Source organism: Dermacentor silvarum, chromosome 9 (assembly GCF_013339745.2).
Source record: "Dermacentor silvarum isolate Dsil-2018 chromosome 9, BIME_Dsil_1.4, whole genome shotgun sequence".
NCBI classification, from domain to species: Eukaryota; Metazoa; Arthropoda; class Arachnida; order Ixodida; family Ixodidae; genus Dermacentor; species Dermacentor silvarum.
This window is the reverse complement of record NC_051162.1, coordinates 44,186,293-44,200,504: the sequence shown is the minus strand read 5'-3', so window position 1 is coordinate 44,200,504 and position 14,212 is coordinate 44,186,293. Positions and strand designations below refer to the sequence as shown.

General features: G+C 47.9%; 1 protein-coding gene across 7 annotated transcripts in view; it reads right to left on the bottom strand.

Annotated features, from left to right (window-relative positions):
* LOC119465221 (aldehyde dehydrogenase family 16 member A1) overlaps positions 1-14,212 on the bottom strand; it is a 109,423-nt gene that overhangs the window by 61,458 nt on the left and 33,753 nt on the right. For 5 of the 7 annotated variants that reach the window (XM_049656376.1, XM_049656375.1, XM_049656374.1 and 2 more), the window contains exons 6-9: positions 10,388-10,588; positions 8,460-8,555; positions 4,332-4,562; positions 414-541 (exon numbers count right to left, since the gene is read on the bottom strand). In XM_049656376.1, the coding sequence (XP_049512333.1) occupies positions 414-541; positions 4,332-4,562; positions 8,460-8,555; positions 10,388-10,588 (656 nt within the window). The remainder of the gene's footprint in view (positions 1-413; positions 542-4,331; positions 4,563-8,459; positions 8,556-10,387; positions 10,589-14,212) is intronic. The other 2 variants (XM_049656371.1, XM_049656372.1) reach the window with 2 other exon arrangements.

Sequence of the window (14,212 nt, the reverse complement as noted above, 5' to 3'; positions counted from 1 at the left end):
AAGGTGAAAAAGAAGCTCGGGGACATTTTTGCAAGAGGAGTGGAGATGCTTTCAATCACAACTGATGGTTGGACATCGCGGGCAAATGACAGCTACGTTTGTGTAACTTGTCCCGTCATGGACAGTGATTTCGTGCAACAAGCGCATGCATTGGCTTGCACGGAGATGACAGACTCTCACACTGTAGCAAACCTGGAGCTATTTATCGTAGGTGTCATCGAGGAGTGGGAACTTCCAGCCCACGATACTGTGCCGATCTTCGTCGTTACAGATAATGGAAGGATCTTCCTACTAAATGTACACAAGGAGGGCGCAGTGATTCTGGGACAGTGCAGTTGCTGCCACAAATGCTCTTGGAAAGTGGACACAAAAGATGTTGCTGCAAAAGGGCCATTTTCTTTAACTGGACGTACCCTTCCTCGATGTTGCCAAATGGACCCATGGGCACATCCTGCACCTTGGCTCCAAATTCGTCTAGGTTCTTCTTGCAGCGGGACAGCTGAGCCGGGCTCTCAGCTGGCCTGATGAACGTAAGAAGGCCCTACGAGTTTGCAGGAGTAGAAAGAAATTCGTTCAAGAGAATGGTTTTCTTACAAAATGACTGGCATTGATTTTTTTTAATCCGAAACCATTCCATTGCCGACCCCAAAATGCACAGTGAGCCTGGCTGGGATTCTGGCCTCTACAGATATCTCCGTTACGGCCCCATGGGTGGTGCAGCAATGTGTGGGGACACTCGACTCTAACGCGTCCTCTGATGTTTTCCACATCAGCGGTACGAATTAAGCGAAGCCAGCCACGCTTTCGCATCCACTCGGTCCCCACAGCTGATAGCGTCGTGGGAGATGAGTTGCACCTGGCTGTAAGCGCGGCTGAGCGCATACGCAGCTGCGCACTCTGCTTTATAAAGGTAATGATAGCGTCGCCCGACAATGCTATTATAAAAAGCGGCGGCAGCGGGCAGCGAATGCTTCCTCTGCCTCATGCTTCAGCGGGTCTCCGGAACTCAAGATTGCGCAACCTCCAGTACAAAACGCGCGGGAAGACAGCTTATGTGATGCCACGCCGCTTCGGCACGCCCACTTTTTACACACGCGACATTACCATTAAAGCAGAGTGCGCACGTTTGTATGACATCTGCTGCGGCCGCGAAAGAAATGAGGCGTGTGCCAACTAACCCCCCCCCCCACCCACCCTCGCACGCCTGATCGTGTTACTGCGAGGTCGCTCCCCTGCCCCTCTTTCATTTGGCTCGTGCGGGAAGGCGGCACTCACCAAGCCACCATCCTTCTTGGCTCACCCTTCCACACTTTCACTCGCACCTAAAGCATGCAGTGCCCGGGGTGCGATAGCATCTCATCGGACTTGGACTTTACACGGAACATGATGCAGCTCCACTTTGGCGGTCGCTTTTGTCGCACGGCGCACGATTTGAGAGGTGCGTTCGCAATCAGCCGCTTGTAATTTAATCATTTCACTGTTTGAGTCCACGGAAGTTTCCATTTATTGTCTCGATATTCCTCTGCGGCGGCAGTGAAATTTTGTTATATTGAAGCTCATTATATCAAGGTTTAACTGTATAATGAAATTTCGCTGCCACCACAAAGGAATACCGAGACAATACATGGAAACTTCTGCGGACGCAGATCGTCAAATAGCTGAATTACCGTATTTATTCAAATATAAGGCGAGGCTTTTTTCCCAGAATCTTTAGCCTCGGAGTCACCCCCCTGCCGTATACACAAATTTTGCCTTTAGGTGTGGCTTCCCGGCAGTGCGAATTTCGCTGTGTAGTCTGGCTGCACGGCAGCGCGCATGCGATGCCGTGAAGTCACACTATAAAGCCCAATATTTTTTTTCTTGGGTTCTCCAACTGGCACCCTCACCTTATAATCGAATAAATACAGTACATGTGGCTGCTTACGAATGCACCGATCCAATCGCGCACCGCGAGACTGAGAGCGATCGCTGAAGTGGAGCAGCGCCATAATGAAGTCCACGTTCGATAAGATCCTATCACGCCCTGTGCGCTATATGCTTTAGGTGCAAGTGAGAGTGTGCGAGGGTGAGCCAAGAAGGATGGTGGCTTAGCGAGTGCCGTCTTCCCACGCAAGCAAGGTGAAAATGGGGGAGCGAAGCAAGCTCGCAGTAACGCAATCAAGAGCACACAAGCACGAGGGGAAGGTAGCGGGGGGGGACAGGTTGGCGTGCGTCACATCCTTACGCAGCCCGTGCTCCCTGTTTTAGAGTTAATCTGCTGCGTGTGCAAAGACTCGACGAGCTGAGATGGCGTGGCATCGTGCACTGTCTTCCCGCACGATTAGTGCTGGCGGTTTGGTAATCTCGAGTTTCAGAGACGCACTGAACCAAGAGGCTAACAGGGCTTTTTGACAGTTTTTTCGGGCTAAACACAAAAAGTAAGTGCATGATGCCAATGCTAAAGACTTACTCTAGGGGGTGATGTCATTTTTACTTACAGTCGACTTCTGTTAATTCGACCCTGCCGAGACTGACGAAATTTACCGAATTATCCGGCGAGTTGAATTGAACAAGATGCAGAAAAAAATGCCAGAACACACTGATGATTCATTTGGAAGCATTTTCCCGTTTCTAATATGTCCCCTAATCGAATTCGGGCCCACTTTCTAGGTGTTGAAAGTAGAAAACTAACATAGAAATGATTTGAAAGCTCCTAGATAAAGTAGAAATCCGGCACGTACCCGATTATTCAGCAACAAAATGGGCAAGGGTCTAGACGTGTTGCAATATGGCTTCCAGTTCCCTAAAGTTAGCTTCGCCGCAATATATTCGTGTTATGCGGTAAAGCATACAAAAGCCGCAAAGGTAGTTTTGGTATCGTGTTGGGTTGCACCACGCAGGCTATTTTTGGCCCAATTTTCTCAAAAAATGAAAAACTCGGTCACGTTGGAAAGATTTTAAAAATTTTCGCTCAAAGGCTCACATCTCCCCTTAAAAAGCATGGGCGCGAGCCGAGACCTTCTACTGGAATTGATTCAACTGAAAAATCGAATTAACTGGAGTCGAATTAACGAAAGTCTAATGTACTTGAAATCATTGTGTAGGTAAGAAAACAGACGAACATTTACTGTGAATATATTTTCTCAATTTTCTCTGATTACTATTTGGTTGTAATTTGTGAAATGATGCTAGAGTAATAGGAATAGTCACCCCCTAAATCTTTACAATACTAATACAACAATACCAAATTCGTTGTTGTCACTCAAAAACAAACCAAAGCCTCGTAAGGCTGAGTACAGTATGTAAAAACATCTAAATGAGTAAAACACACTTGAAGTTTTAGACAACTGTAACTTTTTCTAGAATGCAGCTTCTGCAACATTAATGACATTGTTTTGTAGCTTTAGTGTTCGTATGAATGGCCATACTAAATATGCAACTGTACCCTTCCAAAAACATGGCAAAGCTTCATGTAAAGCCACGTACTGGCCCTAAAAGCATGAGAAACTACATTTACCACTTATGCCCCTGTTCCAGCATCCTGAAATGTAAAAAAGTAGAAACATTTTCATAAAGGCACCTCTATTAGTTTTTGTTGTATAAAAACGGGCAAATGCCCTGCTCCTAGTGAAAATGTTAGTTTTTGAATGCACAAAAATGGCATTCCAAATCTCCCCACAGTCTATGATAATGGCGAGGGACCAATGTCGGGTTCAACACGACCCGTAAGACATGGAACACTGTCCTGCATTGTCCGCGTTTGCAAGTGCTGCGAATGTGCTGTCTCCGCTAATGGTAACGTTATAGATGAGCATAGTCTCAAAACGGGGCCTAGACTGCAAGAACCCACGACTGCGCGGAGAGTCGTGGGAACGTGTGCCGACGCATCGTCTACGGTCCTGTGCAGTTTGCCAAGTATAACTGCACACGCAGCAACATCTACGTCATCATGTAATCCATGACTCCACGACACAGGGCTTCGCTTTGCTATCATGACACTGCCAACATTGTTTTTTTTTTGTTACTTTGTACGCTTCATGCAAAGATCACAGGTCCTCAAATGTTAACATTTCAACATTCATAAATTTAAATGGATCCAAACATCCCAGTCACATGCTTTGATTCTTGGATATGTGCGGCTGCTTGGTCTGCATGTTTGGCACATGTGCAAACTTTTGCAAAATGTTTTGATTATACTGTATGGTACCACTTATAGTGTGGATATTTGCGACTTTGGCAAATTGCATTATAAGTGGTGTCAATGCTGTATTTCTCTTTGATGCCTTTCTACACTTTGGTGCGGGGTGTGCTCAGGCATCCCCAAACCACTGCTGTAGGAGCAAGCAACTCACCCGCTCACCGCAGGCGACACCAGCGCGCGATCCAAACTCAACGGAAGCGTCACGGAGTCCCTGCCCATTGACGAAGACAGTTGTCGCTTTGTAGGCAGCTGCAAGCTCCAAGGCAACGGGCAGCTTCTCAGTCCACAAGCTCACTTCCGAATGATGCAATGCACTGTTTACCAGTGTCACCGACTCCTTGGCTGTGCGGAACTGAGTCACCAACACCAGTGGCCAACCCACCTGTAAACAAATAAAAATTTTTAAATGTGCAGAAACCATAGACAATGACTATCAATGTGAGCGAATACCCAACCCTTCATCCAGATGCATGAAGAGGGAGCATTGTCGGGTACCCATAAGCACCAGTAGGAGTCTCGTGACTGTGCCCCCTTCTTACTTTTGATATGCTTCGCTGTACATGCTTCACTGCACAACGCAGCTGTACTGCGGCGAAGTTGACTTATAGAACCGACATCAGCAATTTTCGGGGGTTCGAATATTTCGAATAGCAAAGGTGTCTTTCGAATCGAATATTCGAAGTTTAGAATATTTGCACGCTATTAGGTTTAACCGTTGCACACTTTTCGGGTGCTTCGCCAACAGTTCTGTGCACGTTTTCTCCAGATATGCTTCTGCAATATATCAGTCGCTTGCTGCAATGTATTGGTCGCCTGCTGCAACGTAACGGCCGTTGCAACGTTTACATTTATCATCTTTGTAGCAACATGCGAGAGGAAATTTCCCTCTGCACCGCTAACTTTACATGACTGCCACATCCAAATGCAACGTAAGATGCGGAACATTACAAAATGGCGACATATCAAAGGGGAACATAATTTATGGGAGTCAATGGGATTTAGGTTGCAACTGCAGGAACCCGGCAAAGCCGCCGGGAAAACACAAAACCAAGGAACGTATTAACGGGGTGGGTTCAACTGTATAAACTTTTCATTTTTATGGGAGATCAAAAGTTCCCCCTCATGTTATACTTGCAGTCGCGTTATTTATTTTATTAATGAATACTGCCAATCTCATCAGAGATTATAGCAGGGAAGCAGGGTTCTCCCCATGGTAGGCGGCGGTGGTTTTGCTGACCGCCCACCTCTATAACCACCCGCCCACCACCGTCCACCTCTCTGGCTACAAGTTTGCTGTACTAAGGGACAACTTTCTGTGCCTATGCAGTAGAAGCTACGAGCGCGAGGGGTCGGTTTCCACAAGCGCGCTGTTACGGGCAAGCATGGATGCCGACGCAAAGTAGCCACACACGCTCACGATTCAGAAACGAATGATGGGAATCTGGCAGTAAATGTGGACGACCGCGGTACTAGACCTCGGAAGTCGCATTTGTCCACGCGGGTAGCTGGTACAGCCACGGAAAGAAGTGCGAAAGAAAGAAAGTCACCTCCAGAATAGAATTAAAAAAAAATAATGAGGAAAAGTTTCAGTTTCCCCCGAAAGACGAAGCATTGATTGCGATAGCAAACTTGTGGACAGCTATATGAAATAAGGATAGTAGTTTTATTGGCCGTATAAACTTGTAAACATAGGCATGCGAATTAAATTAACAAGCATGGTGCCACGTACGCACAATCAAACATGAACGCATCTCATTCAATGACTGCAGAAAGTCGCTGTCAAAACGCTGTAGTGAGTAAGCATGGCAGCAGCAGCGAGCGAATTGACCTTCGTCCCGCCGCTAACATCAACGCGAATTAAGCCGTGAAAACACAGCGCAGAGAGGAAGGACTCTGGAACCGCCGCAGATGGCTTTCAAGATACAGCTGCCCGGGCGGGAGTGTGCGGCGTAGTTCGCGGCCTCCGCCGTCCCTATCCTCCCCCCAGAGCCTTGCGGCCCGGCACGTTCAGTCGGGCGCTCCTCCGCTTCTCTCGCTAAACGCCCTATTTTTCTCGCCGTAGGAGGCTTGCGCTTCAGTATTCCGAAGGTGTGCTTCGTCCAAAATTTCTTCTCCAACGAGCAACGATCAATCACTAAAGTGTGAGCTCTCAGTAATCCGAATTCTGCGATTCTGCGTGTCAAGTGAAGACGCCGGCGTGGTTTGCAAAGCAGACAACTGCGGTTGCCATCTTGCCGCAGCCAAAGCAGCAACCAATGGAGAGACGCCTTTCAGCACGGCAGCCAATCGGAGGCCCACTTTCATCGGAGGGCCCGTGTGACTACCTTTCGCAGACCCGTGCTTCTTTTGTGTTTGTGCATTTATTACATGATGGCAACGATGGACGAATTGAGAAGTGGAACGCGAAACTTTGAGCTTTCGAACGATACCAAGATGGCAGCGCTCGGGGGCGGGAAATACGAGATATGGCTCAGTGAGCTGTGGTGATCTTGCGCAATTTAAAGCTGTTTTCTCCCCCTGCGCACTGACAAATTAATTTTTTCAGGCATTTTTTGTGCGTTTTCAGCCAAACCATTTTGATACAGCGTAAATTAGGCGTTGTTGATACCGCAACGCGTGGTTTTCAAAAATCGATTTTTCTTGTGATTTTCGCAATCTGATCCCCGCGTCTCCCCTTAATGTGAGTGACACTGTTTTTCGTAAGTTCCCACACGCAAAGTGTTAGAATACAGTTATCAGGGTTCGTACAGGTTTCCAAGAAAAAAATTCAAGGACTTTTCAAGGACCTTTCAAAAAATTTATATTTAATACGGTAGTTCACACACGTTACATTTTATTGGACAGAACAAAGCAAAGTCATTTTACTTAGTGCACGTACAGTTTCATTCGTCTAGATGAAATTCTGAAGCTCGGGGCAGGTCTTTCATTTTCTTTTCTATTTGAGTCTTAATGCTGCCGAGTTCTTCAGCCTTCGCTTTTGCAGTCTTTCTCAAGCTGTTTGATTTCACCACATGCGAGATGTCACCAGTTCTCTCAGCCTTTTCTGCATATCCATCTGGAGAGGCCGTTAAATCGGCAACAACTGCCTCAAGCTTCTTTTTCTTTGTCTGCAACCCTTCAACTTCTTCCATGATTGTGCGCCTTTTTGTCTGCTTCGAGTTTTCCTGGTACCGTTTCTTTTCCGATTCCAAGTGTGGACCGTAATGCTGCCTCGCTGTGGACACAGCTATTCCGAGTTCTTTTGTTATAGGAACATTCAAAATTCCACCTGCCGTGTACACTGCGTCACTAATGATACGCTGTGAAATGTATGACAAACCTTTCAGATTCTCTACAGAGATCTGGCGGTTGACGCTGAAGCCCCGTTCGACAGTTGCTTGCGTTCGTTGCTGAGCCAGGCGCTTTGGAATTTACTTTTCACAGGCATTATTCTGAACCATGCGCAACACAACCGAAACGGGGGGAAAAGCAAACAAAGAGTCGACAGCACCGAAGCGCGCACGCAGATAAACAAAGCACAATGTGGCCAACAGACAACGCTCGGACTATGAGGCTGTACCAATGTCAGCCCAAGGCGAACCCACCTAAAAAGTGAAATACTACCAAATTCAACTGTTAAGATTCATGCAACTGCTTTTTCGTTACAAATAAGCATGATGGCACAATTTGTATTTTTTCCGAGGAGGTCGAGACGCTCTAGCCTCATTGTGGCCAGCAACTTATGGCTTTTGGCCAACCCCGAAGTCGAAGCAAGCCAGAGGGGGAAAAAAAAGAAAAAAAGTGCGCGGCGGACGTGCGCTCGTTTCTTCCTCGAGCAGGAAGTTTGACTTCGCGGTTCCGGCGTTGCGGAAAGCAATGAAGTTTGCCGGGACCACCCTCAACCGCCCTATAATGTTAGTCGCACTGTCAGACCCCGTGAAAATCCTAAGAATTCAAGGGTTCTCAAGGACGGAAAAGAAATTCCAGGACTTTCAAGGCCTTGAAAACGGAACTTTCAATTTCAAGGGTTTTCAAGGACCTGTGCGTACCCTGATGCTGCTATGTGCTTTTCTTAGGTTTTCCTTGTTGATGCAAGGTCATGTTACGTCACAGAAATGTCTTCCAGACTCCTTCCATTATTTGGGCTCAATTCTGTCTTGTTAACTGTCTACATATCCTGTCTCTGATGCTGGTCAGAATTGCAACACTCCCAAGGCCGGCTCACAGGTGGAAACTTATGACCGGCACATGAAATAGTCTCGAGTGCAGCAAAAGATTTGGCCACAGTACAGTAACATACCGAGTCAACCACAACTGGTGAAGACGGTGCAACGTCCGCAAACAGTGCTGGCCTTGGCGGGTAGTGGTGCTTGTCTGCTTGACCTGCAGAAAGAAGCTGAAAGCAGAACCCTTAATGAGATCATTAAGCCAACATAGTTCATAGAGTGACAACTGATGGGCGAGATGGTTAATTTTGGGGCTTTCATTATAATGACCTTTCCAAATAACGGACAATTTGCCGCAGTCCCCTGAAGTTTGTTATATAGAGATTTCACTGTATTGAGTATTTTGGGCAATCCCCATCAAGTCTGAAAAACCTATCAGCTACTCTTTATCGATAGATCAGTTTATATACTCGAGTTCTTTCGCCTTATAATTGTGAGTGCCTTACAATTGAATATAGTCAAACATGTTTATAAGAAACTTGATAGTTCCGTGAAAAGTGGTTGCTATATCAGTAGTTTGTTATAAATAGAATCACCCTTACAAACGCTCAAAATTTAACCACACTGAAGCTGGTGTCAGCAGTTAGAATTCGGTAGGACTTTGGTTCGAAAACCAAACTTCCAGTGTAATTTTTGTTCCCGGTGCATTCCCGCACCTAGTTGCATGCTTCAGTTAGAAACGTCCATCTAAAGAACAAAATGCAGCTTCGTGTAGCTCTTTCAGAATGGCACCAGGTTCCCATCACCTGTCATTTCAAAACTGCAAGAGCAGCCGGCAATTTTTATCCGAGAGCTCGCTATATATTTTACTCCCAGCAGGACATGACTTCTGACAGGACATGACAGTGTTCTAGTTGGCCGGAAGCGAAAACTTCGGAAAATGCTGCATCACGCCGCCATTTTGCGAAGGCCTCGGATATGATGGTCTCAGTATTATGAGTGCGCGTCAGCCACACAAAAGCCGTAAAATTACATTATCTATGTCGCTTTAGGCAATTTTTTTTTTAATGCGATGTTAGAAAAAAACGCATTGCAGCAAACAGTCATCAGCAATCGGCAACACGTAAACGAACTGCCACCGAATCGTGATTTCCCGATAACGGCGTAGTAACAGCTGATCCATTGTAACATTGTGTGGTGGCAGCGCGTGGTGGTGGCGGGTGGTGGCAGCGCATAGTGCAGCGTTCTCACTGACTTGGGCCGCGTAGGGACGCATCGACAAGAACGTCTGAGCGGCCGTTCTTCCCATGGTGGAAAGACAGATGGTCATACCAAATCGTTGACCCAGGCATAATGCACATGGTGCTGCATGGACAATTGTGCAAAGATGAGAGTGACGCCGTCGTAGACAGCGCATGGCCCGGGCCACGCTGTTTATGTTGTGGGCGGCACGCCCCCGCCCCAGAGGCTTGCCTTGAAAATGCGTGACCATCTTCACGGTTTCTGAAATCCACGCGAAGTGGTCGCTTGCTCATCTCGAAAGTCGTTGTGGCTAGACTGGAGAGGGGCGCGCGCTGCCATGCGCCCAGTTTGGTTGCGCTTCCGTGCTTTGGCACTTTGCGTGTGCCCTCTTTTTACCGTGACCGGGTTCGAAACGTTTGTTGTAGCAGTATGGCAATTAAAAAAACTTTCATTATATCTGGAAGCAGTTTTGATAAGGAGAGTCACAAAATTGTAAACGCACTGAAATATTCTCGTTATAACCGATAGATCGTTATATCTAGGATCGTTATAAGCGGGTTCAACAGTATATACGGTACTTTCATGTAAGACCTGACTTGGTTAAATTCTGGTTCGACTGTTCTGTCATTGTTTAAGCTCTGTCAAAAGAACTTAAGAGCATTAAACAAAGGCACCGTATTCACCCAACCAACTGTTTGGCAATTTGTATCTGTTCAGCACATAAACTTCACACAGTACTCCGGAACTTGGGAACCCGTGACCACTACGAGTAAATTAAGTAAATGTTGGCAAAACGAGGATGAAATGCTTCTTGACCAACCTCAGCATCAGGCAGCTCCGTGTAGGCAATCTTCGGTGGCGACGGAGGCGTGGATATGCCTTGCGGGAAGACAACACTCATGTCGCTGGTTCGGTTGTTGGGCGCACCAACACGGAGGCGATGCAGCTCCTTCCTCAGCAGCCCTATGAACTTGGCATACACGCACTCCTGGACGAACACTTGCACACCGCATGCTTCACCCTGCAAAGTAGAAACAATTACACCCAATGGTTATGCAAAGCCAGAGGAACACCAGATGGGATTGCCATCCTCGCTCAGAAAACACCAAGAAAATTGCACCCTGAAAAGGGAGGGGAAAGGGTTGTATTTTGTATAACGTACTGTATGCAAACAGCAACCAAAGCTATGAGAAAATTGAGTGGCGATATGCCGAGAACAGTACACTTCCGTTATTTCGACTCCTACCAATTAAATTTGTCACCAGCGCAGTAGTGGAACAGCCATTTGACCTTTTGGTGCAGGTCTTGACGCAGGCAAAAATCTGACTTGGTGCAGCGACAAGCACTTTTGCCACAGTGTCCAACGTAGATCTATATATCAGACACGATCTAAAATTTAAATGAAACAGTCAATAAATATAACAGAGCAAGCTTTGTGCTCTTCAATAAGGAATTGGGGCTAACAATGACCAAACTAGATTCATTTATTGTTAATGGATTGATGCTCCTTATGCTGCGCGAGATTGCGGCCCCACCATGTGCTGCCAAGCATTCAGCCGTGATTGAGCGATCGTCCGAGAATACGCGTCCGCTGCTTCAATTTTGGTAGCACCCAACCGGCATCGTGTGCGAATTTGGCGTCACTGGAAGCAGATTTGTGCGAAGGTTCCATATTCTTGGTCGATTGCTTTCGGGAATACCTGACACGATCAGTCTTACACTCGGCACCGGACACGTCGGTGTTTCGTTTATCCAGCATGCACTGCAGAAATGCTGTTGCTCAGTGTCCGGTGCCCAGTTACACGAAATCTTGATAAAGCGATCATATCTCTGAAGGCAATTGACTCAGAAAACTGCTCCATGACAGTGCCGCCATCACTGACTGACGCACGGGGTGCACTTTGTACTGTCGGCAATGTGGTTCTACAGTCAAACCCGACTATACTGAACCCATTTTACATCGAGTCACCCTGTACAGTGTAGACCGCTTATAACGCCAGTCGCCGGAGTCGCGAATATCCGCACTATAAGCGGTACCGCACTATAACCAAAGCAACAATTTTCAAGGCCCGCACATATGCAAAACATGTGCACCGAGCCGCCACGCATATGCGACAGTCGAGGAATGCGGCTAGAACATTTGCATTCAATTTAGTCGAATCTCGTTAATTTGAACCAAATCACGCGGCGGCGCCTCCAACCGGCATTGCGCCGGCACCGCCATAGAGTAAAGCTTAGGAGAGACCCCTCAATGTCGAAAGAAAGAAAAAAATGCGGCGGAAATTTCACCCATTCTCAAATGGCAAGGTCACCGATTCTGCGTTGTGCCGGAACATGCGTCTACGTGCCGACGTCTAAGCCACGCTACCGTAGCCATGCGTAGAAAATGGCAGTGAACCCTTCTTTCTCCTTTATGCTTCCTCTACTTTCTAGTCACGTGTTGACCTTGCATGCTGCGGCTATGACGCAAAGGGAAGCAGCGGCGATGTCCCAGGCCAGCCAACGCCCACTTCCCGATAACGGCAGAAAACGAAACTTCGGGGAGCTGGCGCCGGGCCAGCTGTAGCGGTGGCGCCTGCACGGGGGCGGGCACGCACGGTGACAGTCCAACGTGAGGGAGGTACGAGGGAGGGCAAAGGGAGCCACCGAAGCGGCAGAGTTGCCAAGGCAAAATCCTCTTCCTTGCCGCCCTCCTCCTTCACATTCCACTGTCTCTGCGTGCGCCCTTCCCCATGCCGTGCCGGCGCCGCCCGCTCCTTCAAGTTTCGTTTACTGTCGTTATCGTGAAGCGAGCGTTGTCTGGCCTTGGCAGTTTTGTGGCCCTCCCTCCCTATGAGCGCCGTGATATTTCATGACTCGCACTCAAGATTCTGGTTTCAGCCTCACTGGCTGTTCGTTCGCACCACGTGCCCTTCTCCTCCACTTCGTCTCTCTTTCTTCCTCGAGCACTCCTTGGGGCGCCCGTTTGAGGGGAGCGTCCGCCGTCTCCGCTGACTTCCGTACTCCCAGGCAGCCGCACTGTAACCGGTATTCGTTTCCCGCAACTGCACTATAAGCGATACGTGTATACATAAGAGTGCTATGAGAAAATTAACGGGAGTCTGAAAAGACCGCACTATATCTGGTCCTGCACTATAAGCGGTTACGTTATAAGTGGTCTATACTGTATATCGTACGATTCTGAACACACTATATTCACAATGAAAATATATAGCAAAAATTACACTTACATCGAGCAAAATTAGCAGAGACTGCCGACGTATCAAACGTCAAGTGGCACATAAGTGCCCCCAGAAGTTGGCTTTCCCTTAGGGTGGAGGAGAAACTCAACGCAACCCAACAGTGGTTTGGCCCGGCTGCGCACTCTCCCTACCGTGACCGTGCTTAGTTGGGAGAGCCGTTGACACTCCTCTGCAAAAATGATCCTGGCCTGCCAGCAGCGCTTGCTCAGACCGCCAATCAGAGGCTCTTGTGCTCTCGTCGTGCAAGTTGTCTTGCTGCTTTTCTCGTCGATTGTGTTTGCACCGTTTGCACCTTGTGGGCCTTCTTCCGCAGTGTTGCCTTGACGGCTGGCGCGAAGCAGCAGAATTTGCATTTCGCAGTGAAGCTCGAAATCATAAATCGAGTCGAATGTAATGAGAAGTCGGACTTCATGCAGCGCACAAGATTCCGAGTAGCACTCTCAGCATGATCTTGAAGAATAAGGTGGAGATTAGGGATAAAGCAGACAAAAGAGTCAGAGCCGTTGGCACCCCATGCGTACGCATGGCCTTGTATGGAGACATGTACGAGGCTGTGAATGTTGCACGATGTTCGGTCACGTAACGTCCCAGTGTCCGGCCCCATGATCGACCAAAAAGCCAAGGACATGGCTTTTCTCCTAGGCACGGTGGATTTTTGAGGTGGCTCCGGTTAGCTACAGCGGTTCAATGAACGGCACGTGATTGTTGGCAAAGCGGTGACTGGAAAAAGCCGAGCTGTGGACTTTGGCAGTGAACACTGCAAGAAAAGTGGCCAGATATAACAGCAAGGTATGAACCCCGAGATAACTTCAACACCGATGAAACTGCTCTATTTTGGCAAATGCTCCCAAATAAGGCACTTGCGTGTCGGGGCAACATTTCACGGCAGCAAAGTGAACAAGGCCCGTGTATCCGTGCTGTTTGCAACCAATTTGGACGGATAAAAAAGCTTCGGCCCCAAGTTATAGGCAAAAGCAAGTCGCCGTGGTGCCTTCGGAATGCACTGTGGTTTCCAGTGACCTACAGATCAAACACAAAAGCGTGGAACGATGATTTGCTAGGCAAAGGTCGCAGAGTGTGCCTACTTCTGGGGGCAATTGTTCATTGAACCGCTGCAGTGCGAGCTTCAGCAACAGTGAGCTGCACTTTTTGTCACTTAACAATACGTCAGTCCTGCAACCCTTAGATCAGGGTTTGCTCACTGAAAGCTGGCTATCGGAAGCGCCTTACTGCTGCAGAACTTTCGTGTCGGCAGGGAGCTCAAGATCGACTTGCTCAGTGCCCTTTCTACGCTGAATGGATCCTGGGCAGAGGTTACAACATAAACCATCCGAAACTGCTTCAGACATGTCGGCTTCCGCGAGCCCGGTGATGACTGAAAATTCTGATGAGTGCAACGAAGC